This window comes from Tasmannia lanceolata, unplaced genomic scaffold (assembly GCF_043159265.1).
Source record: "Tasmannia lanceolata isolate RefF3 unplaced genomic scaffold, GAP_Taslan_0.1 ptg000002l, whole genome shotgun sequence".
Classification (NCBI taxonomy): domain Eukaryota; kingdom Viridiplantae; phylum Streptophyta; class Magnoliopsida; order Canellales; family Winteraceae; genus Tasmannia; species Tasmannia lanceolata.
The window spans coordinates 44,911,054-44,937,919 of NW_027518679.1; the positions used below are offsets into that span (position 1 = coordinate 44,911,054).

At 38.5% G+C, this 26,866-nt stretch overlaps 1 protein-coding gene across 1 annotated transcript; it reads right to left on the reverse strand.

Moving 5' to 3' along the window:
* Window positions 1–16: 16 nt before the first annotated feature.
* Window positions 17–26,334, reverse strand: LOC143875002 (clathrin heavy chain 2). Its single transcript, XM_077376932.1, has 30 exons — window positions 26,074–26,334; window positions 25,144–25,348; window positions 14,771–14,859; window positions 14,571–14,649; window positions 14,288–14,415; window positions 11,669–11,767; window positions 11,440–11,548; window positions 10,971–11,050; window positions 10,667–10,894; window positions 10,520–10,585; window positions 8,273–8,389; window positions 7,884–8,081; window positions 7,211–7,327; window positions 6,945–7,004; window positions 6,022–6,108; window positions 5,690–5,773; window positions 5,468–5,602; window positions 5,310–5,372; window positions 5,133–5,237; window positions 4,932–5,044; window positions 4,585–4,837; window positions 4,256–4,392; window positions 3,897–4,175; window positions 2,803–3,805; window positions 2,179–2,664; window positions 1,867–2,037; window positions 1,591–1,776; window positions 1,367–1,489; window positions 1,172–1,282; window positions 17–684 (listed from the first exon to the last, which is right to left on the reverse strand). Exons 1-30 carry the CDS (start codon window positions 26,116–26,118, stop codon window positions 517–519), a joined length of 5,124 nt encoding a protein of 1,707 aa, XP_077233047.1. The 5' UTR covers window positions 26,119–26,334; the 3' UTR covers window positions 17–516.
* Window positions 26,335–26,866: the final 532 nt, after the last annotated feature.

Genomic DNA, 26,866 nt, shown 5'->3' on the forward strand with positions numbered 1-26,866 from the left:
TAGCACAGCAAAGGACTAGATAATATGCCACAACCATTTACATAGAAAGCAGATTAACACAAAGAATAGGCTTAGAACCCAGTCAGTATGAGTAGGCTAAGAACCCAATCAGAATACAAAAAATTTCAATTACATCAAAAGAAAAGAAACCCAGAAAGGAGTTTTAATTGCTTCTGAATGATAGAATAGATTAAAGAACAAAATGGGGTTCTAATCAACAGACTTTGGGAAACCATACACGCAGTATCCATCCACGACCATGTTGCATTGATCCTACCATCCTCTAAACCCTTCTCTCCACATGAAAATCAGTTCATACAGACAGAAAAATGCTCTGCTCAGCCTCAACGGCTGCGAAAAAATGCCTGCTACCAAAAAAATACTAAGGAGAAATAACCACAACTACAACAAAATAGCACAAGAAAGAAGAGTTTATTTCGAACCGAGACCACATTCCACTGTGGAAAAAATCCAACCACTTGGCAGCAAAAACTCGTAATATTGTCGATCCTTCACTCAGTAGCCACCCATCGGGGGCATGCCAAATGGTGGCATTGGAGGCATCCCCATCCCCGGCATCCCCATGGGTGGAGGAGGGGCATAGCCTCCCCCCATCCCAACTCCTCCCATCCCAGGCATGGGCGGCGCAGGCAAAGCAAGAGGCAGCAGTTGGGCATACATATTCTGCAAACAAATAGAACCATTTCATGAGGACTTTTTTCTATGTAAGAAATCGCCAAACCAGAGATTTTATATGGTGTGTGGCCATATAGTCTAGTATTTTTCAAAAACTAATGTACGGCCCACTCCATAGGATGATCCAAACCGTCCATTTATTAGGACACAACCTAAATAGGTCGTGCCCCAAAAATCATTTCCATAGGATGATCCTAACACTCCGATCCATAGAAGGACTGCAAATCATGGAAACCTCAGAGAACACAGGGTTAGGAAGAACCTACGGAAATGATTTTTAGGGCACGAACTATTTAGGTTGTGGCCCAATAAATGGACGGTCTGGATCATCCTATGGAGTGAGCCGTACAGCACTTACAGAAAAATATTGGACCGTACGCCCGCACACCATATAAAAACTTGGCCAAACCAACCAAACCACCAAACCCAAAGAAGATGAGAGCTGATAGGATAGAAAACATCTTCCAATAGCTACCTGCTGTGCGACCATGTCCTTCTCTTCCTTCTCTTTAGCCTTCACTTCACTAAGTGCTTCAAGTTTGTCCTTAACAAGCTCATCCACTTTGCTTGTATTCTCGCGGATAAACTACAGCCATGGTAGAGAAGTAATAAAAGATGTTGAAGGTTAAATGTTCATAAGAGAAAGACTCGAAGAAAGATTATATCTCACCTGCAAGAGGTAGGGGAAAGTAAAATCGATCATGTTGTTCGTCCAGGCAAGTTCAAGTGCAACATCTGGTCGAATTAAATCATAACAAGTGAAGAGGCACGAAGCAAAGCACTCCTTCTTTCCCTGCAGATACAATCACCATAATATCAATCAATGTATCATATGCCATTCCAGAACAACTTTTAACTATGTTAATGGAACGATAGGGTAAGTAAGTGCCATACCTGCTCAATGAAATAAACAAGCAACTCCTCAGAAAGCTCACGGTCACCGGACTGAGAACATGTCTCCATGGCATCTCTGTAAAGGTTGTCTTTCTTAGACAATGCAATGGATTGTTTCCATCTCCCTGCTTTCTTATAAATATATGCAGCAATGCGCCTCATCTCAAGAAGCTCATGTTTCTCTACCTGCTCAGAAACCATAAAATGATGGTGGAGTGAAAAATGAAAGCATTGGAGAACATGCTACAAATAAGAAAAAAAATACAATGCTTTCACCTTCTGTGCAAGGCCTATCTGGTCAAAGTTATCATGCATATCAATTGACTCACGCAGCCTGTCATAGTCCTCCTCTTCAATGTACATTTCATTCAAAGCCTCATTCACGGCAGCCACGTTATTGCTCTGTACTGCAACCATGTATGGCTTTACAATGTGCAGGTAACCCGCCTGAAACCCACAGAGAAGAGACACAAATGGAATGAAATTGATTCAAAAAATCCAAGAACATTTTGGGATAACGTAACTTATGATTGTCAATTCAATGAATCCAAGAACAACAAAAAGCATCAAATACAAGTTAAGACAAACCTTCCGCATTATGTCAACTACACGTGTGTGGTCCAAACGAAGGGCAAGCACATTGAGAAAATCATTGATAAGGTCAGCGTGTTCCTGCAAGTAGAAATGCACTGCCTTGTAGTAAAGCTCAACATTTGCAACTTTAACGGCGACATCTTTGAACTGCATGTGATCCCAAGCCTCAGGAGAATGGTTCATAATCGTGGTTGCGGCATTGTCAAACTCATCATATTGGATATAAAGATAGGTGAGCTCTTTCCAGTGCTGCTGCTCATCACAAGCTCGTATAAGCTTGGGAATGTTGAGACGGGTCGAGAACAGTTTGATGTGCTCCATAAGCTTCTCTGAACGATATCTAGCATAGAGAACTCCCAACTCCGTAAATATGCCCATATGTGCACGTTCCAACCCTAGCCCACTCTCCATGAGAGAGATTAGCTCATTGAAGCATCCTCTGTTCTGGTAATAATCACTCACCTCTTCCAAATCATCAACCTAGAAAAATCACATCAACAGATTACAATTCTTTGTTCAGTTGACTTAAATTGAGCCAAAAAAAAAAAAAAAAAAACAATCATGTTAGATGAGAATAACTTCCAAATATACATAGATGAGTAATCTAGAAAATATTACCTGTATAATGATGTTGAGACCGCATATCTGGGCCAAGCGGAACTCCTCAGCATCAACACAGGCAAAACAAACTTCCTTCCATGTCTTTGAGCTGTTTGCCTTGCGAGCAGCATCAACTGCACCTTGGAACTGTCTCAGCTTCACAAGAGTAACAGCCAACTTGGCCCAATTAGAAATGAAGGCAAATATTATCTTTGCGGCCTCATACAGGGCTTCATCGTATAGGCGATCACCGACGTTTTGAAGATTAGCAACATTTGGCATAAGAATAAATTCCTCAATATCACCAAGCCTATCAATCTTTGCGTACGCATAGATGAGCTCACTGTCGACCTTGGGCTCTCTAGACTTTTGCCTAACCATGAGTAGGTACCTCACCAAGTCATGGTATACATTTGCATCCTCAGCGCACCGAATAACATCCAAGAACTGGGTGGCATCATCCGCACGGATAAAAGACTCGATTGCATCACTTACAAGTCCCTCCCTCAGTTGAGCCTTGGCTACTTGGCTCCAAACAGCCTCCTCCTCAACACGGAATGCAAACTCGACAGCTCGTTCTATGCTTTGTATGTTATCCAACAGGACATTTACTGCCTGCACATTTAAGTTGAACTTTTTAAAGATGGCGAAGGCTTCTTCATACAGTTGAGCTTCCACGGCTACCTCCCCAACTGCAGGTCCATCGAAGTTATCTAACCTATTAATGTAATCCATGACCCTAGATGAATCTGCCTTGATAGCTGTTAGGATCAGCAGATTTTGCAGGTTAAAGTTCCCACTGAAGGCCGAATTTTGGAGAACAATCTTTTCAAGAAGCTCGATCAATTCGTGTGGAAGATCGGCGGTCATGAAAGCTTTAACAGCAGCAGAAACTTGCTCTGGGCTCTTGCTTTCAGGCAAGGCTGTAGATACAACTTGATCAATAAGCTGCCTTCTGTAGACATTCTCAGGGTGGAGGACTTTCTCCCAAAGATCTGGATCCATCCTCTCCACAACATATCTGAAATGAAAGGATGGGGTCAATATCACCAAGCACTGAAAGATCTTGAGATGTATAGGAATATGAATTAGGTGGAAAGCATTATAAATACCTAGCCTGTAGTTTGAACAAAGAGTTCTTATTTGTGACATTGATAAGTTCATCATCACACTGTCCTCGCCGGTAAGCAACAACTGCAAGGGTTGGGTCCCGTTTCTCACAATATTTACCCACAACGCGGGAATCATAGTAAGGGTTTGTCGTGAGAAAATGCTCTGGATTATTGTTGCTGTCTATGATGATTTTACCCAAAGCATTGTGAACATGCACATCCTGGCTACCCTCGCTCACAAGATGCTCCAAGAACTGTGTGAGTAAACGAAGACGATTCCTGCAGTCCACAAAGTGAAGTATGAGCATGAGAATAAGGTAGAGGAAAGAGAGCGATAGGGATTAGATATGATGGCAGACCTCTTCTCACATTCATCCACAAGGGGTTCAACTGGAAGGAGGGACCGGACTGAAAGAATAAGGCCTTTGATGAAGTCTTCAGGGCACTCATCATCTAGCAGCTGGCCTACCACCAAAGGAGCATTTCCTGGGTTAACCTGTCAAGTATATATAGAAGACACCCAAGTTAATTTACTTTTGCTTATCAAATGCTTGAAATGGAAAACTTATCAACCAACTTGGGCAGCTATATCAATATCAATATATAGATCCAACTTAAAATAAACAATAATACACAATTATATCAGAGGTACACAAAATAATTATGGAATGTTCGAAGAAAATCTTACTTTCTGAACATAACCTTCGATATAACGAAGCATGTTGTTCGAGTACAGGTAGTGCGTAAGATCTGGAACAAAGCCAAAACGGTCACAAACATTGATCAGGGGCCGTGCATCTGGAAGTTTGGCTTCCATTAGAAAATTCTTCGTCTTCTCAGGATCATAGAAATTGGATTCTCTGGTCACACGCTCAACCTCTTTAATTTGCCCAGTTTTAGCAGCTGCCTCAATGTACTTAAAGTGTATATCTGGATCTTCGCTGTTCATGTCACCCAAAAATAAGAACGCAGTAAATGAAATAGCTACATTGAACAAATAAAAGAGCATAATTTTTCTTTCTAAAGAGGAGATACCTAGAGCTCAAATATGACCCCAAAAAGAAGTACAGTCCTTCATAGGACTTAAATTGCTCGAAAAGCTTCATGCAGGCTTCCACACCTAACTGCTCGGAATATTCTTTGGCAGTCTACTCAAACACGTGTTAGAACACGTGTTAGAACCTTCCTTAATAGGTGAAATAAAAGCAATATTAGTGCAAAGAAATGAACAGATACCTGCACAATTATCTGAAGATTTCCTCTCAGATTAACTAGTAAAAGGTCTTTCATGCACTCTAGTGCCCATTCTCTAGAAACGGTTCCAAAGAATTCCACGAGTGACTGGAATACAAAGAGTTATTTAGTACCAAAGAAAACTCTTTATCAGACCAAGAAAAACAAGGGCATACAGACCTGTGGTTCAATAGCATGAGTATTTACAATAACACGCTTAATATCAGGCAACTCACTGTAATGCTGCATGGAAGACATCAGGCTTGTAGTGAATAATCATGGTCTCCATAAGTAGAGAAGTTTCATCATGCAATATATTTCATATGAATTAGTCTTACCTGAAGGGCACGCATATATAAACCAGCTTTTTCACAGAGTTGTGCAATTCGAGGACGATCGTAATGGCTGAACATTCCATTCGCTAAAATGGCATCCGCCACATTTGGAAATGTCACTAGATTAATCTCCAAGACCTATATGAAGACAAAAATTAAGTCGCTGAACAGGAGTACGAAAAAAGGAAAACATGCAATGGGTAAATTCTATTGAAAAATGATGACCTTTGTTTGAAGGTAAGCATGTTCTGGTAAATTTGGCTTCAGAACATCTAACAAAAAGGCAGTTGCTTCTCGAATCATGTTCCTCTGCAGGCAACACCAAAACCAAGAGAAAATCTTAAGTTTCTTGTTCTTCTAAAGGAACATACTGAAAACAAAATATGCAAGCAGAGAAGAAAATTGAAGAAGCAGGGATGAATGTGGCACCAAAACAAAAACATTAGCATGAATTTCCCAACTCAAATGCATTTTCAGATGGCTGAGATAACAAGAATGTAGTCTATTAACAAACAACATTACATAGAAACAATATAAAATAGGGAACACAGTAGGACCTGAAGGAAGAGATCTGTGATTGTATTGTAGTCAACTGGGCAACCTCCTTCCATTTGTGACATCATAAGAGCAAAATTAACTGCCCCCTGACATACGGAATTACAAACAAAATTGTTCACTATTAGAACATGAGTGTATTTAAACAAAAATAATTTAGGCAGAATCTGAGACACATTTTCTATGTATAAATATATGAGGAAATGGTTTGTGAGCAGCTGCTCAGATAAGTTTATCTGAGCAGAGCTCACAAACCATAGGGGGGTGCACATTTTTGGGGGGATTCAAAGCATTCATTTGGACGGCCCTTCCATGGATAGGGTGTGTACCAAAAATCAAATCAATAGGATCATCCTAACCCAATCAAAGGGGGAGGGGGAAATGGACAGACACTGTGTGTCCATGTTTCTGCCCATTTTTTCCCTCCACAAATGGCAGGGTTAGGATGATTCTATAGGGCTGATTTTTGGTACACACCCAATCCATGGAAGGGCCTTCCAAATGAATGCTTTGGACCCCCCTAAAAATGTGGGGCCACATGTGGTTGTGAGGTCCTGCTCAGATAAGCTTATCTGAGCAGCTGCTCAGAAACCATTTCCTCTAAATATATATATTAACTGAGAAGAGAATAAACAAAAGGCCTTGCAATGCACTTGATTCCAGAGCAGCCTAATTTACTAAGTATCATCCATTAAAATAGAGATAATTAGAGTCTAAAGCATTCAAGGGACATTATTGATTTATCAATTGTTCCATATAAGAGTAAACAACCTTCAATTGTTGCCTTCTAAAAGATCAAATTGGTGACATGTGTCTTATATTTTATGCAAAATAGTCCTTTTTTGGTTATCAATAATCAATAAATTGGATAATAGGTAAAAAAATTATTTTGTCTCAAAACCCCATCAAAATTAGATAGCAATACCTGGGGATCTGATCTCAGAATTGTTTGCAGAAGGAAAAGATAATCGGGCACGTATCCAACCTGCAATCAGAAATAAGAGATAACTGGTGTGAAGAGCACACATTACCAGAACAAAGAAAATGAAGTATAAATCTTGCAGTGGCACAACGCCTCAATTTAACCACCCTAATAGTAATGTATAATTGATAGAAGGTTTTCATTGAATAACAAATATAAGGTTTATAAGATGTTAGAGAATGTCACCACAGAAAGTATATGAGTGTTACCTGCTTCGAGTAAATGAGAATTTTGTCGAATTCCCTTCGTTCAGCAAAAGCTGCGACAACCTTTGGGGTGGCCCTTGCCTTGATATATATTTTCAGCGCAAGGTCATTATCCACAGTCTACAACAGAAAATTGCATCAAGGTGTCAAAAAAGTTGCAAGACCAAGATACACTATCAAGACTTGGAATGGGATAAAAGAAACAATGACTGCATAGAAGAATCATAAACCGCCCCATTTGCATAAAAAACTGATTTTGGTCCCAGAAAAGAAAATTGTTGGATCGAGAACATGCTGTAGGAAACCACAAGGTCGAAGGTTCAAGCCCTTCCTATAGCGCGCGCTCTTATAGATTAACTTTAGAAAACAAAGAACATGTTGTAGGAAAGTTATTTAGTAAACACAACAATACAATTAGTTTTTTTTTTAATGGTGCAACAATACAACTAGTAAAGCGATGTGCAAATTCTCTTATTTTGATAATGGCACTCCTCACTCAATTAACCACTTTCTAATTGCTTGTTGAAAGTTATTTTAGGAATTATAACAGCCTGTAACTACAAAATAGAAAAGTGTAAAGTAAAGAGAGTGCCACTATAAAAACAAGGGGTTGTGGGTATCATTTGTCTATATCTAGGCAATCAAATAATAATGAATAAAATAACCCTAATCTGACCTTCACAAGATCTCCAAGTTCCTCACTACATTCAAGCTTGTCCTCAGCCAACCAATTCTCCAAAAGATTCTTTTTGTTCTGATTCACAACTAAGCGGGACAATTCCAAAGACTCAAAGGCATTGAGTTTTCCTCTGGTTAATAATGTTCCGAAGTATTGCAACAGTGGCGGCGTTTGACCAGCTTGAACTGGAACACTCTGCACAAAATAAACAGCATTTAGATGTACCATTTCTTCTGATCCAAACATAGCTGAAAGAAGACAACTAGAATTTTCTTCCATTCTTATAGTGGAAACACTAGATTCAAGATAAGCAACAAAGAATCAAATGACAAAACTTACACTTACAAAAAAGAGTAATAAAAATGGTAAATAATTAGAAAAAACACCTGGAATTTGGCAACAGTATCAGGTGTCCGAAGGATGCCCTGCGGAGATTCTGCTGCAAGCTCAGCAGCCTCCTTATATTTGGTCTGAGAGAACAATTCTTGAAACCGTTGAACAACCTGAAGTATAAAAGGATGATGGATATGGATTACATAATAGTGATCATGCAATATAACTACGGTATGCAATTAAGAACATGGAAAATTATCCATAGGCAATCTGAGTTTAGGACCTGGGAACATAAAATATCATCAGTGAAACGTGAAATGAACCCAAGATTCCGTTTTGAACAAGAACACCGTCCTTCATTGACATGAACGGGTAGTTTGAATGAGTATGTGTTAGTAACATTATTTATTTTATGTAAAATATGACTTCTTCATAAATATTCAGGAACACGACCTAAACTTGATCCAGTTTCATAATACTCCAGGGGTCAAGTGAATATAAAGGTAGGTTTCATGTTGCATACAACAGAACCAACCATCAGACTAAACAAATTAGTTTGTCTAACTGTACGCATATATAGATGTATTAATATGAGTTCTTCCTGTCACGCTCACCAGTTGCTAGTCACAGGCATATAAGTTTTGAAAATTAGGTAAGATCTGAAATTCCATCTTTCCACCATCCAGATATCCTCCAGTGAATAGTGGTAGTTGGAAATTTCACGCATCAAGCTAAGACTATTCATAATTCATGACATTGTACTCCATAATGCCAGAACCCAAAATTTAGCGTACGTGGTGACAAGTGGTAAAGTTACACAAAACTAGAGTAGACTTGATAAGATGCTATAGGACCATTACAAATGGAAAGTGGAGACATGACAACTAAAGCTGTCCTGTTCAAAATAAAATAAAATAAAATAAAAAACTAAAGTTGTCTTGTGGGTTGGGTACCATTTGGTAAAGAATGACGCTGTGTGTTGTACCAACATTACTCACACCAAAGAAAGATGGCAGCTAGCGCATGTGCATCGCAATTGTGCCATCAACAAACTAACAGTGAAGTATGGGTTCCCAATTCCACAACTTGGTGACATTTGATATGCTAGCTTGCTTCAATGTGTTCTCAAAAATTGATCTCCAGAGTGCTTATCATCAAATCCGCATTCGGCCACGCAACGAATTGAAGATAGGTTTTAAAACTAAAAGAGGGTCCATATGAGTGGTTGGTGATGCACTTTGGTTTGTCTAACGCTCCACCTGCATTCTATCAGATCATGACACACATACCAAGGCCTTTTCTAAGCAAGTTCATGGTAGTGTACTTTCGCTATATCCTCATTTACAGTCGCTCTCAAAAGGATCACCTAATGCAGCTCCGCCAATTACTAGTCCTTGAGAGGGCAAGAACTGTATATCAATATAGAGAAGTGTATATTTATGGAGAATTGTCTCATATTTTTAGGGAATGTAATCCCTTCCACAGGTGTCAAATCTGACCCGTCAAAAGTGCAAGCAATCATTGATTGGTGAACGCCCATTAACATGATAGAGGTAAGAGGCCTCGATGGATTAGTGTCTTTCTACAAGCGTTTTATTAGAAATTTTGGAAGCATAATTGCACTCATGACAAACTGTATGTAAAGGGGTGACTTTCGTTGGAAGTTTCAAACTAATCATGTAGAATATGGCGCGGGCTCCTGGGTCAGTAGTGCCCGATTTTGAAAAGGTTTTTGAGGTCGATTTTGATGCCTCCTATGTTGGCATTGGGGTTGTTCTTAGCCAAGGGAGTCGTCCAGTGACCTATTTCATGCTTAATGATGCACAACTGAGATACTCCAGGTATACGTTGAATTTTATGTTGTCGTGCAAGCCTTAAGACATATGTATCATTATCTCATACAAGAGTTTTCTGATATTCGGTCCATGAGGCTTTAAAGTACCTAGTTCACAAAGGAAGTTTGAGTTCACGCCACACGAAGTGGGCTAGTTCCTACAGGAGTACACATTTGTATTGAAATTCAAAATCCAGAAAAGATAACAAATGCCAAGAATAACAACAAACATGACAAGATACAATACTTCCCATTTCCAATAAAAGAATTTGGATGAGGGCGCATCCAGCTGACACTATAGCAAAAGGTCAGAAACACTCCCAAAACCAAAGCAGCACTAGAAAAATGACACTTTTTAGGTTCCCTTGCGACAGCCATAAAGTTTAGTATTTTTTATTTGCTCGCAAAATTTTCAGAATGCAAAGAGATAACAAGTATGTGGAAAAAATAGGTCCATATGGCTTACCAAATTCTCTGCCCCAGGAAGGTTTCCTCTTTTGGCAAGATTAATAGCAAGCTCCAGATTGTTTAGCTGTAACGGTCACCGTGTGTTTGTTACACAACACATTATATTTTCAGTAATAGAACAACGGTGCAAATTAATCCGGCATACCTGGCCACTAACAAAAGGCACAAGTGTTACTTCATTGACAGTGGCAAGGAGCACTTGCCCTCGCCTGTTAACGGCATAGAAGCCCCCAGCAGATGAAGCTTCTGCCGTCAAAAATATAGGATCTGGACTAATTCGATTCCTATAAACTGCTGTAGCTGTCTCCAGATCATACACAAATAGAAGTCCAAGCTTTGTGATCACATATATCAAACTGTACTTATTCGATATCTGCCAAAAACAAGTAAATATTAGACTTGATAGTGTACTCTTGGACTTGGTCAGACGTAAGGGGTTCAAAAATTACCTGCATGGCCACTGGGAAGTCATCAGCAAAATCTGGAGGGAAGAAAAGATCTGCTTGTTTCTTTGTAAACCCTGGCTTCCCTGGTGAAGAAATTTACAAGTTAGGACCAGAAAAGAAGAAAGTCTGAAGGTTCAAGTGTCCACCACAATCGAAGGAAATACAATCATATGAAACACAAGCAGAATGACAGCATTGGTTCTAGATATGATAACAAACGCATCTTCCTAAGTTAACGATACGAACACACAATGGAAGACTACCGGAGAAAATATAACAAACAAAATATCAATTGTTGGAGTAGTATAAATTATTAAATAACACCAACTCGGCTTAAGCTTTTGGAGTAATTGGTTATTTCACATCATTATCTTTCAGGAAGAAAAGAAAGCTCATGATACAAAACACAAGAAACAATGGAAAGCTGATCAAGAATTCATAATATAAATGCACGTGAATGCAAGGAGTGAACCTGGCAGAGCACCAAGTTCAATCACATGTAACTTTGATGTGATCTGCCCCGCATTGCTGGTCTTTGAGGCAAACGAAATCAGAATTGAAGGGTTTTCATTTCCAGCAACCTGTGTAACATGAACATGTAAATAGATTGTCCCAAACCAATTAACAGCAATATAACTTATAGATCAACAACATATGCAAGAATCAGAGCTCTTAAACAAAAGTGAAGGAAAGGCTCGCACTTTGAATGAAGCAAATGATGCGGCATGTGCTTCAAGAGCTTGACTACGCTGCTGATCAACAGAAAAAAGCTGCATATTTCCTTTGACCAATTGTGGCCTCTACAACCAAAATAGGAGACATGAGTAAACTTTAAATCATAACATTTTTAAGGCATAAGAATAGGTATTAAATTCTACGTTTGATATAAGAGACATGAATAGACTTTAAATCATGACATTTTCAAGGCATAAGAAAAGCATTCAACACTATGTTTGAGATACCATTTAACTCTATGCTGCCCATTATCAAGTCATGACATTTTTAACTCTGTGCTGCTTATTTAACTCTGTTTTTTTTTTTTTTGAATGACACCATTTAATTCTATGATGCCCATTATCAAGTTTGAAGTTAATACAAGTTATTGAGCAAGTACATAAAATTTGTGCTAGAGGAGTCAAACAGAAAATCACATTGCGCGATGATTTCATTAAAACAAAAAAAATCAATGGGAGTGCCTTTAGATTCAAGTTTGCAAAAAGTATACCGGATTATTTCAATTTTATTTTTGTTATGATTCTACCAATCGATCTGCTAACTTCTCTAAAATTTATATCATTCCTCTCTTCCCATAGGTTCCAAATAACGGCGTATGGTGCAACTTGCCAAAGCAATTTCCCATAAAGACCGAAAGTGCCAGACCCCCAATATAGGATGGTGGAATCGATAGATAATAAGAAAACTAAAGAAATGCCAAATGCCAAAGAAACCCACAACTGCACCCCCCACCCACCCAAACCCACTCACAAGTTTGTGTGTACAGGAGATTATCAAGTGATTCCTCCTCACACTTGCATAGGGAACATCGGCTAGCAATGTGGAATCTGTTTCATTTTAACGTATCACAAGTGTTTATCTTTCTATTTGCCACCATGCAAACACATGTGGCTACTCTAGGAGGGAGAAGCACCTTCCACAGCCTGGCAATAGGCCGAATTTTTCTGGTTGGGTCTGGAGCCCAAATCCCAAATGCAAGTGCTATACTTATTAGGTGACCGGTGAGAATCATCGAGCCCCCAAAGTAAGGCAGCAAGATGGTCAATTACCATTGGATTAAGAGTTCTCCTAAGATAGACATCTGTAACAATCGATATATCCCTCCTAAACTCAACACAATCGCAAATTTTGGTCCCTATATGGATAGAAAGAATGTAAAGGTCTCGAAACACATGGTAAATGGACGACTTCCCTTACCACTTTTCCTTCAAAAACCTCACTCTCGCCCCATTTCGTACCCTAAATCTAGTGTTGGACTCAAACAAGGACCGGACTTAACAACAGATACCCGACGCATGCTTCTTCAGTATCGCCAGACCATGAGTCACCCAAAAAAAAAACATTCTTGCAACTGGGTTTGGGATGAGACATTGAGGGCCGAAAATCAAAGCAGCGGCGGTAGCAACGATGAGGAAGGGGAGAAAATGAAGTCGGTAGTTAACAAAACAAAATTTTCAATTCCCTGTCCGCCAAACAGCTTCTGGAATCGTAAAAATTTCCGATTCCAAGTCTTTCCTATCCTTCTCTTTTCCTTGCCGGCCACGTATACTTTCCGAATCTGAGTTCTCTCCTGGCGTCCAAGCGAACCCTTGCGTTGAGGCACTCATTGGCGATATGGATACCATCAAGGATTTATTTATCCTTGATGAAAGAACCTTGGTTTGGGGAGATGATATCATCCACAACAACTTCCAATCTCCTAGCGAGGACTTTTGCAATGATTTTTACACAGGACTAATGGTCTGGTAATCACACACACCCAAAAATGCCTTTCCTTTTAGGAATGAGAGTGATGTTAATGTATTTGGTGATGCACGGCGCAACTAAAACCCCCCAAAAATACTAATGCTACATATTTTATTGGAGGTAAGAAAAAAATAAATTGGACAGACCTTTGCATTTGTTACAGTACATGTATGCATCTAAGGATGGAACTTTTGTCGGGCTGGGTTGAGATTCAAATGAAAATGAATTGGATTCAACCCAAGCCCAAACCCAAAACAAGGAAAAAGCTCAACCCAATGAACCCAAAACCTGCACCCCTATCCCCAAAAATGGCGATAAAATATGTATTTAAAGATACACAGAGACCATTGCCACCATACAAGTCGTAAGATACCAAATCTGCACAAGTATCTATGCTTGCGTGTAAAAGCACTTAAACACAAAATTCATCTCCCTGGTAAAACTTGATGATGATTCTTACTGTCAAAATAGATACTTCCCAGGACCACTTTTTTTATCATTTCTTAGGGTTCTATATCTATAAAGCTTCTATATGAACATAAAAATTAGGACTGTGGGCATGAATACCATGATAGAGAAATGTCATGAACTAAAAAGAGAGAGAAACATTAACTCAAAATTTATGGCATGTCAAACATTTATTTTGAGATCAGTTCTGCTAGGCAACACTGTGCGCTAATTACGAAATGGATCGTCATTGAACTGAATGAGTCAGAATAATGTGGACCTTACAATGTTAGCCTAATAATATAAAAAAAATTAGCCTATAGACATTATAGCCGATTTATCCCAAGAAAACAGCAATTGCAAACTTAGGGCAGAAGTGTAGTATACTATACCTCTGGTGCACCAGGAGCAATTCCAATCAAAACCAGCCACTTTTCAGAGGGATCGCAGCGATAGTTAATTATTTGGTTGTTGGCCAAATTAGCCGTTCTTTCAAACATTTTCAAAGGCTCAGAATCACCTGACATACAAGTTAAAGTGACATACATTTTGCAGCCAGCAATTCAACTAAATAATAAAAGCACTTAGTCTGAGTGGAATCTGAAGCAACCCATTAAACAGGAAAACAGAGAAACTCAAATTTCAAGTAAAACAGCCCTGGTAAAAAAATTGTACCTTCTATTGACCAATGATAAACTGAGGTTTGTGTGACCAACCCCAACATCTTTGGCGTGATCCACTTCCAAAAGACGACCTGCAGATATGACAAGGTGAAAATTTTGGTACTTGAATGAATGTATCTCCTCCGAGAACAAGATAAACTCATAAACAACTAGAGTGTTGAACGATGTAAGTGTAAAGGATTGCATTATCACCTGCTCAGGCATCTGATACGATTTCATTTTTGCCTTCATCTCAATGTTGAATATTTGTAGATGGTCTTGAGTACTTCCCGCAACTTGAGCTTCAAATATAATGCCAAAACTCATTAGTCCAATATTTAACAAAAAGAAAAGGCTCTGAAATCAGCATAAGGCAGAAAATACGTATTCAGCGGTTACCACATCAACTTCTGAAAAAAATTCCAGTAAGGATTGAGTAGTAGACAAGGAGAATGGAATAAAAAATTAGGAAAATTTGAAAAGGTTCCAAAATATGAAAGTAGTCATGAAAATAAAAAATGAATGGAAGCATGAATAGAGGCATGAAAATACAAAATGAACGGAAGCAGGAAAATTTAGATAAAGATTCATTTCCAAATCAAGGTAAGCATATCTAAAACTGATGAAGAGCAGGAAAAGTTAGGACATTGTAAAGAAACAACAAAAAAAGGGCGGTCCAGTGCACGGGGTCTGGGGAGGGCTAGATGTACGCAGCCTTACCCCTGCTTTTGCAGAGAGGCTGTTTCCTGCTATTCATTTGTTGTTGTTATATACATATCATTTGTTGTTTCTTCAATAACAACAAATGATATATATATATATATATATAATGGAAGCAACAAATGATGTTTTTTCAATATAATACATAGATGGAACGAAAGTGAAGAGAAAATATGCCTTTTAATTCCTCGAAGCATATTTCCAACTTTGGTAATTATTTTGGAGGGTCTGAAGAGAGCTACACCTCAGCCTATGTTAGAGAGATTATAAATTCAATTTTCCATGGATTTTATCGCTTCAGTCAAAACAACAATTCGAAAAACAGGCCCAAATATGTTTGGAAGCTTTTGGCTCCTCCCTCTTAAGAGGTGGTGTGGCAGAAACTGAACTTTGATGGAAGCAGCAAACAGAAAACTTCTGATGTGGGAGTTGACCCTTTAAGGGGTCATATCAAATGTAGATGTTTTTTTTTCATTTTTCTTACACTGGGCGGTTGAAAACATGGATAAAATCTAACAAAAGGTCGCACACAGGGACTAAGATCAATATTCTTGTTCTCATACCAACAGTGGGACAATGACCCAACAACATTAACAAGTAGCTCATGGGGACTTCGCCTCATCGACATCAACTTTTCAATGCTAAGGATACCATGCAATTTCTACCTTGTTCACAATAGGGAGAAACTCTAGTGCAAACTTAGGGTTCCCAGGAATAACTTCTAGAATTTTGGAAAATAATATGGGTTTTAACTCAACACAACAGCTATATGCATTCTCAAATCAGTATTAAAATATCAGAAATTGTCAAATACAACAAGGATTTTTAAAGAAATGCTAAACTTAAGAATCAACCATCACATAAAGTAAATTCACCAAATTATGTTCCATACAGTAATTCACAAAAAAGGGAACAGCTAGCTAATGAATAAAAATCACCATTAAAAAAACGAACAAAAATCATATCTCAGTAAAATAGGTAATAGGAAATCACATATGTAAAGAAAAATACCTAAGGCCCAAACATGCTAATGGGGTAAGGTAAGGACCCTGCTTTACGAAGATAAAATAGGAGGGCTAAATCTAATGTGGAATCCACTAGAAGTTTTTTAGGGTTCTCTTTTAGTTATAGGGTTTTAAATGAGCCTTTTATGAGTCTTTTAGTCATAAGGGGTAGTAGGGTCTTTTTTTCACCCGAATCACTTAAGTTATGTAAGTCTAAGGTAAGGGGGTTTTAAATAGGCCCCCACACATGTATTACGAAAATTTTAAGTGGAGGCAAAGTCCTTTTAAGTCATTAGAGGGTATTTTATTCCAAAAGTGTTGCATTTTTGTTTTAGGGCTTTAGAACTTTCTAGTTCTCTTTCTTTTCTTATATATATATATATATATATATATATATATATATATATATATATATATATATATATATATATATATATATATAAGGCACTTCTCCTAGATGGATGGATGGTATAACGAATGAATGAAGATTTGAAATTTTTTTTCTCTTGTGTGGATGCGATGTCTACTCCTTGCTAAGATGTGACGCCTCGATCTTCCCTAAGGTGCAATGCCTAGGAACTCCTTGGTGTGATGCCTTGGGTTTTGGTTGGTGAGATTCCAACCTTGCTATCTATCCCTTTCTCGCTTTTGGAGTGTGATGCTTCAACCTACATGAGATCCCTAAGAAGCCTAGAGAGATTCTAAGTATCTTTCTTATCTTTCTCCTATTGCTTACGTTCTTGTTTCAGTCCTTGAATCTCTGCACTTTCACCTGTGTTTTCTTGCTCAATAAACTGTCATAAACATGTTACATATCTGATCAAGATCTAAAACCCTACCCATGACAAACCTTCCAAAACCCTACGAAAAATTCTTATACCATGATCCGGTTTGTGAACACCCAGATCCAGATCAGACCGCAAAAAAACCCTATCCTTTTTTCTATTATGGAAGCCTACATCCCCCAAACACTTCCAATATATTTACAGTCACTTCCCTCATCCTTATAAACCTTTACATATCTATCCAGAACATTTTCAAAGACATTTTTGGTTGAATAAGTTTCCTATTACAGATTTTTTTCCTATAACATAATTTTATTTTTGGAACAATCTATAAACCTGCAACCTTTATCTTTATTCTTCAACCAAGAATTTCACCTAAACCTATATTCGATCAAGTCGATCATTCTCATTTATCCAGAAATATCGAAACAGTTCTACCGGCTGAAATATACGTATGAAACTGCAGTTTCAACGGTCCACAATACATCAACCTACTACTTGTTCCTATTGCCCATACTAGTGGCCTTCCAACCCAAAACCTTAGTCGTAAACCCAGTTATCATCTACTACCCAGATTCATCTCAAATCTTCCATAATACCCTTATAGCCCAGATCTAGGCACAGATCTGTCTAGATCTGTTAACAATTGTTAAGACAATCAACACCAGAGCTGCAGCAGACCTGAGAACATATTACAGCCCTCCTGAACCTATTCCCTTAGCCTACTTGATCTAGATTTGAGCCTCGACCTTAGAGAGGTTGTTTTCCTAACGACATATCCAAATTCTCTCACTTTCGTAGATCTTTCCCACATCAAATTGGCATCAGAGATTTGGCTGATGCTGCTGCAGTTGGATTTCTACAACAGGATTAGTTATTGCTCAAGGAGACGTACTATTCAATGATCTCATGGGCAACAATGAAGATGGACTGAATTCTTCACTCGACAGAGTCAACTTCTTTTCAACTGGGGGAAAATGATGGGGATCATGCTTCAAGAAGAAGAAAAAAAAGGAGGACTAAATCTAATATGGAGTCCAACAGAAGTTCATTAGGGTTGTACAGACACCCTACCAAGCTGATAGGTCTACAGTCTGAAAGATGAGAATTATGTCCTTTGGGGGAGTAGGGCAAATTGTTAACTTACCAACTTCTCCAAAAGCTTAAGCTGTTGGAGAAAGGCGTTTTTTATTTTTTATACTTTAACACTCCCCCGCACGTGCGGCCCACTTGGCAAACACATGGCACATGTGGTCCCACTTTGGGCCGACCATCGCATGTGGATTTTTGCTATCCGGGAGGTTTGAACTCAAGACCTTTGGTTCTGATACCATGTTAACTTACCAACTTCTCCAAAAGCTTAAGTTGTTGGAGAAAGGCATTATTTATCTTTAATACTTTAACAGCAATGAAAGTCATGCCCATGTTTCTGTCTAGAGCTAAATTACCATCGAAGGCCTCAAACAAATCCATCACATCATTTTTCACTGTATCAAAGAACACTTGAAAGAAAACTAAACAAAACCGTCCAACCACGAAGCGCGAGGCAGCTTCTTCATTCTCACCCAAATGAACATTGAAAAAAGAGGCGCTAACTAGATCCAACTGATCGAACTCAATCCCAACTGGAATAGGAAGGTGTCCGCCCTCTGAAGAATACAAACTTTGGCATAAGCTCACAATTTCCTTGATTAATCTCACTCCATTAATCCCAAGAGAATGAATTATGTAACTCCTTCGTTTGGCAATAGCATTCCTATTACTGTGTTCTTATCAACCTCTTCAAGAAATTTCACTCGGGATCTCTGTTCCAAACACAACTCTTCTTGGAGGATCATCTGGTTGTCTTTGGCCTCCTAAATCATCAATATCCTTGATCTGCTTAAACATATCCATCTTCCTTGTTGAGAAATCCGCCGGCAATAATCGATCAGATCATGAACAAGGAAACGAAAAAGTAGAAATAAACAAACCACAAGATGAACAACGAAATTTACGCGGTTCAGCCAAGATGCCTACATCCACGAGTGTAAAGACCCAGCCCCAAACGGGCCTAGAAAGTTGTAAAGACCCGGCCCACACGGGCCTAGAAAGTTAATAACCTTAATTAAATCTGGACCGTAGATCCCCAGACAAAAAATTACAGTGTATTTTCGTTTTTTTAGTATAACAAATTTTTAGGACATCAAATCGTGTGCGTTCGACATGATTTTGGTCCCGGTAGATGGGTATTTCGAATACCTATCCAACGGACCCAAGATTTAGCATTTCAGACGTGATTTAAGCAAGTTATGACCATATTTCTGTCAGGGTTAGGCATAGTTACGAGTTTTGTCTTATTAGGCAACTTTTGGGTTTTTATTTTTATTTAAAAACTTTAGTTTAGTTGTTAAATTTGATAAGTACACCCTTAGGAAGTTTTAATAAAGATGGACTCTTGCTAATTGTGGAAGACTTGGATTAAGAAACTAACCTTTAACATTAAATCTAATTGGGAAACTCACTTTAAGCACAAAACTTATTAGCCATTAAAAACCCCAAACATGGGCTTTTGAAACCCTACTTTTGCACGTCCAAAAACCATGAGAGAGAAAGAAGAGAGAAAAACGAAGAAAAGAAGAGGAAAAGAAGAAGAAGAAGATTGTGGGCTTTACAAATACTTTTTGATCCATATTTGGTAGCACATTCGACTGTGTCCTTTGACATTAAGGATTTCTCACTCTCTCACACCACAAGTAATTAAGGTAGGTGACGGTGCCCTAAACTTGTACTCTTAAGCAATGATTGATTTATATGCATGCAATGAAAATTCTTAGTAGACATAGAATTGTTTATGCTAATAAGGTAGTTAAGATGATTGTTTCTTATTAATATGCATCTCGCTCTCGTGTTTGGTTATATTAATAGCATGCAAATATTGAAAAACGATGCTATACCAGTAGCTTACAAAAGATAAATGTTATGATTCCTTATTAAAGGAAAAAAAATGTGCGAAGCAAGAAAATTGCTAAAAATATCTTTAGGATATTGGAAAAAAAAAAGATATGGATGATATGTCAGTAAAACTGATAAGAAACAAAGGCATTGGGAAAATAGTTTGGTAGTTTGGGCAGAGGTATGAGTCGTCCAAGAATAATGAAATTCCAAGCCGGCATTGGGTTTTAGCGCACCCCTTTGGCGGTAAATGCATCCTCTTAGACCATGATGTCAAGAGGCAGAGTGGCTATTAAGCACGTCGTAAAAAGTCCTTCATGCCCACTACCTGTAGACGAGGGTAGTGGAACGTATTGGAGGCAAGGTAACAAGCTATGAGGAGCTGGATTGCCTTGGGGGGTCGTCTCATGCATTAAATTAATAATAAATATAAACCTCTTAAAGGTAAAATGTTGTATGTTTTATGAGATCAGTAGATTCACATTTAATGGATATAATGGCGTGTTCTTTTATTAATATTTCATGTTTCAATTTGAAATAACTGTTATCGCATGTTCACTATTGAATTAATTTGTATGCTTTAAATTCAAGAGTTGTTTAATTATATTTGTTTAGGTACCGAATGAATCTACATAGTTGTTTGAACTAACACCAAAAATCCCTCACAGGTTTTGCTACAATTGATGACATTGAGACAAATGCTAATGAAGAAATCGAGAATAAAAAGGGGTGTGCAAGAGCGAGGATAGAGTAATTGGTGTGGCCGTTTGGCCTTGGCAGCTATTCGTCTTATTCTCAGTTTATTTCTGTCTTTGGTAATTTTGTCAAATACTCTTTAGTAAGCTTTTAAATGAGTTTTCAAATTTGTAAAAAAAAAATGTTGTCTTTTGTTAACGGTCCGGGTTTAGAATTCTATGAAAATCCGGGTCGTTACAACGAGCGAGAACGCGATCCTCCACTATGAGGAAACAAAATACAAGGATTGCAACGGATTAACCCGCAAACTGCAACCTTTTCATGTCCTCTCAACCTAGATTGTAAACATGATCAACCCGGGAAAAAACACATTGAGAAAACCCAAGAGAAACTCTCACTCTTTCTCTCTCCTCAGCCTCACTCTTGTTCTTGCACCTCAGGCACTGGGGGAGAAAAAACTCTATTTTTGTTGACGCTTCAGCCTCCCTGTGCAGTCGTGGCACTTAGATCATTGAAGAAAGCCCATTATATATCACAGATTTTTATAAGAAACCTAAAGGAGCCTATGTCCTCTTTGGTTTCCCACCACAACTAAGAAACCTTAGTCGTAGGAAACTAAGCAACTTTCCCAACAATCTCCACTTTGGTTTGTTTCCCGGGCACCTGAAGATTTTATGTTGATGTCGCCACCGGTTTGCTACCACCGCAAACCACCATTGGCCTTCAGAAGTACGAGCTACACATTAACAAATCATCTTGTTTTGACTCCACCCGACGCGATCAATATGGCCAATGCACATGTGCAGCTGCCTCGAGTCAACTCTTGAGAGGGGTCTCGATCCTTCTTCCTCGTCTCAGGAGTTGTAACCTCCTCATCATTGTGTGCAACCTAGAAACTCATCTTTGCGACAACTGCAAAAGAGACCCTACGCACGTACTTGCCATCTGTGCATTGTTTCCAACCATCCATCAAGACCTTAGCAACACTATTCATTGTGCCCCCAAATCAGATGAAACAATATGTCACACTTCGCTTCTTTCATCAAAACCATACAGCCACATGTGATTTTCATGGCTCCACATGCATGAATATCTGAAACCGTCGGAGTCCAATGGATCGAGAGATACTAGATTCTTTCATATCTTTGGAACATACGCCACACCACCTAAAGTACGAACCACTTTATTGAACATCTTGATCTTCACCATCTCAACTCCCATGACGTCACAAGTTGACTCGTCACCTAAGGACACTACATCTGCCATTTTTTCCCCGGGTTTTGCCCTTTATCCTATAACATATCAAAATAATCTCTCACGGAGCATACACGAAAAGAGCACCCTAAAACTAGAACTCACTCATCATGAAAAGAAGTGTAATTGTCTGTGGAGACTGTGAGAACATCTCCAAACATTTCGCTCTGCTTATCAATTGCGGCCACTACCGTATTTGTAGCATCATTGTCCAACTTGTCATCTCCCTTCGGATAATCCTGCTTGATGCGACTGTGTTCCTTGCAACAATAACATTGCACACCCTTTTCTGCCAACCTTGTATATTGACCTATCTTTTCCAAATTCTCTATCAGATGACCTTCTTCCGTATCTCATTCAATAAGAGCGATGTCGTGACTTCCTCTAACTTCATCGTATCTTTATCATATAATAGAATCGTCACTGTGTTGTCATACGAAGCCGAAAGCAAGGTAAGAAGACAAGGCCATCAACCTTGTGGAGTTGATCCACAAGCCTGTTAAACACAGTTATATGTTCTAAAATATTCATGCCTTCTTGCATCTTTAGCCCATACAATTGCTGCTTCAGATACAATTGGTTGGCCAAGCCTTTTGACATGTAAAGATTTTGCAACTTCTCCCATAACAAAGGTTTTAAATTTCGACCGAAATCCAAAATTTCAGTCTGAAATTTTGGGTTTCGGTCAAGACCGAAAACGAAATTGGGGAAACTCGAAACGTTACAAAATTTCATAGATCGAAATTTCTGAAATTTTAGAAATATAACCAAAAAATATGGATTTTATTCATTATTTAATATTATCCCGGAATTTCAGCCAAAATTTTGTACGGGATAAATATTACTTTATTTGATTTCGATAGATTCCGTCCGAAATTTCAGCTCGGTGAGGACCGAAAAGCATTCCGAAACCGAAATTTAAAACCTTGCCCATAACTTAGGAATCGATTCTTCTTCCATAAAATTATCGGCAAACACAGTTGAATTGTGCTGCCTGTCTTCGACTCAATGTCTTTGCACTTGGCATCCATCATTTTCTCTGGCTTCCCATCCTTTCCCTTCGGCGCCTTAGTTAGGCCTTGTTAAACAAGGATGTCTTTCACCCTCATCTGTCATAGAGTGAAACCATATCTTTCGTTCAACCCTATAGATGTTGAACTGGGTAAACCTCGATTTTACCGCTATTTCATATCAACCCATACCTCTAAGCAACACTATAAATACAGTCATTCCGCACAGTCGAAAACCTCGAAAAGAAAGTAGGCAACCCCCTTTCCACGCACCTATCAATCAAATGATTCTAATCAATCCTAGATTGATACAATAACCTTCCGAACTTATGGAGGAATATTTAGATGATAAATACTTCATTGCAAAGCTCCACCTCGAATGAAAATCACTTGAATAATTTTTCTACTTCCGACAAACAGTCTAACCACGATCCAAGCACAAGGCCTACGATCACTCTGACTGCATCACAACCGATGGTCACTCCAACCACAACTCTAATACCGCTTGTTGAGAAGTCTGTTGGGCAATAACCGGTCTAATAGTGCACAACACAACGGAAAAGTAGAAATAAACAAGCCACATGATGAACACAACGAGATTTACATCGTTCAGCCAAGATGCCTACATCCACGAATCTTTCACTATGTGAAAACAAAATACAAGGATTACAATGGATTAACAAAAAACCTGCAAACGGCAACCTTTTCCTTGACCTATCAACCAAGATCGTACACAAGAGCAACCTAGGAGAAAAAACCACAATAGAAAACCCAAGAGAAATTCTCTCTTTCTCCCTCCTCACTCTTGTCCTTGCACCTCACGCACCAAGAGAGAGAAACCTCTTTTTGCCGACGCTTCAGTCTCCCTGCCACACTTTGGTCGTTGAAGAAAACCCTATATATATATCATAGGTTTTTACAAGAAACCTAAAGGAGCCTCTTTCCTCTTTTGGTTTCCCACCACAACTAAGAAACCTTAGCCATGGGAAACAAAGCAACTTGCCCCACATTTCCATCTGAACGAGACCTTTTTTTCTTGGACCATCTTCTCCGTTTATCCTTAACAAATCTAAACTTTTGTTCAATCATGATGTCCACTGGACTACTGGACCCGAAGCTCTAGCCTCCATCAACTAAGTCTTAAGTTTGTCGGCCATATTAGGGTCCACCCTCTAGAACTGAAAGGGGGGAGGCTTCCAAGAATCCATCTTAGGGTTGAGCAAGATAAGACAGTGATCCAAAAGATATTTTTGCAATGCTATGAACAAAAGTTACACATTTTTCGCTTTCCCTTTTACATTTCCTTTTTCGAAAAAAATATAACTTTTACATTTCTTTCTTCAGAATGAATAGAGTCATTTCATCTTGCCAAAAAGGGGAGTGTTGAATCCAGCCTTTTGATCGAGTCTTTTGACTAATGAAGTGTATATGAGTGTATTCATGCAATGTCAAAGAGAAATAGTTGAAACATGTGTGAGGGTTACTGGATTTTCAATGCCAATTATTACAAAAAGTAACTGACCAGCAACACGAAGAAGCTACACCTAACTGGAAAATGCAAAACTGATATCAATGATAGAAAGCTTACCAACAAATTAGGTGCAACTTTCTTCTAATAATAATACCAACAAATCAACAATATGAAGATAAAAATAATAATAGTAATAACAACAATATGGTGCAAGTATGATACAGTATATTTCAATACAAAAACACAGTTAATTGAACTGCAATCTGGGGGTTGAACCCCAGGCCATGATGATTAGGAGGTACTGGTCGCAATGCTGAGTTCATGGTCCACGTACCAAACTACCACAAACAAAAGGAGAAGACTGAAATGCAGGCTTCCTGATGTAGAAAATATGCAATGAATATATGGAATAACAAAAAAAAATTGAGAAAAAATAAAAAGTAAGCAACTTGACCGTGCATAAATCATTCAATAAAATTGTTAGAAAATTCACAATAACAGTACTTTCCACCCTCGGAGGGTTTAAGATTATCAATGCATAACTTCTTATAACCAAACACTAATGAGTAAGCATAATTCAAATTTGTTAAGAACATGATCCGACTACATATCTCCCATGACCATCAAATCAAATCAAACCAAAAAAAGATCAATAAAAACCTAGCAACCATGACACGAGAACTCAAAAACCAGAAATGGATCAATTACAAACCTTTAAGGGCAAGAATTCTGGTGTTGGGATTCATCAAAGCTGAATCTGCAGTAATTGGCCTTCTTAATGGCTGCATTGGCATGCTCATATCAATTATCACAACACTGTTCTGTGGGGAGGTTTCTCGGACACATATATACTTCTCAGACTCCATCGTAACATGAGTGAAAGTGATGAATTGCGGATTTATTCCTAGACTCGGCAACTGCGAGTAAAGCAATTTTAAGCATTATTTCATAGACAAAAACACATCCAAAATCAATGAAACAAATGTACATAGGACCTTTACAAAATTTCAACAGAGAAGTAAAGATCAAAAGCCCCGGTGAAGAATTGTGGAATTATTCCCAGACTCGTCAATTGCAAGTGAAGCAATTTTAAGCATGATTTCATAGACAATAACACATCCAAGATCAATGAAAGTATGAAACACATTTACAGATAACATTTACAAAGTCTCAAAATTTCAACAGAGAAGTAAAGATCAAGAGCCCAGGCACTATCAAAAGCAGAGAATAGACAAAAAAACAAACGAAAAAACATATAACGTTTTACTATCCTACAGATCCGACATGAGCATTGCGACCTAGATCACAACCTCTCTCCAACAGATCTGTCTAGATCCAATCAAACTCTTAAATAAAATCCGATTAACTAGAACAGTATCCGAAACAGATCGATGAGAGCAGCAAAAAAAAAAAACAAATCAAATAAATTTAAAAACCTAGATCCCAATCCAGACGACTATGAATCGGTATCCGAAACTGATCGATGAGAGCAGAATAAAAGGAAATAAAATAAATTTAAAAGCCTAGATCTTGATCCAAAGAACTATGAATCTTCGAATTCAACTTAAATTCTATAAAATATTATGAAATCCAACAGAAACAGAGAAAAGGAAAACGGAGAATGCGGGAGAAGGGAACTCACCGTTAAAATCTCTTTCATGGTGATGGGAGCATTGGCGGCAGCCATGGCGCCTGGTTTGGCGCTCTCTAGGGTTTGACAAAAACGAAATGCTTTTTTATGAGGCTAGATCTGAAAACAGAAAACCCTAGAGAGAGAGAGATTGGGTTTTCGTTCTCTCTCTTGTTTCTGTTAAATGGGATTTCAATTCACGTTAAAATGGGTCGAACTGGATTCCATTAAAATAAGGAGGAGAAGAGATCTGAGAAATATTTCTCTCTACCAATGAAAATGGAACTGGAAAAAAGAGAAAAAAGGAGAATATAAAAAAAAAGGTAATGACAAATTCGCACCACCTGTAGGATCATTCGCTCCCCTGTGAACGTGATTGGACCGACGTCGAAAGGCGTTAAAGTTTGCAACTATTCACGTTATAGGGGGGCGAATTATCCTACAGTGGGTGCGAATTTATCATCTAAATGGAGGCAACATAAAATGTACGTAGTGCGCAATACGCATATAAGGCCACTTTTCTTTCTTGGTGCCACTAGGTGCAACGTGTACCGTGGTCCTTACCACAAGTATAGTTCTCCAAAGGAGGTTTAGTCGTGAGGGACTTTAAGTCCTTAATGGACTTTTACAAACTATCCATGACTCTTTGGTGACTTGGATTTTAATGTGTGGACACTTCGGACTCCGAGAAGAACGGTTTTTAGAGTCGCGCATTCATTGACATTTGGATATGAGCATGACACAGCTGACAATTGGCATACACTCTTGATCGTGAATCATTTGGTAAAGTATGATTGGTTTTCAA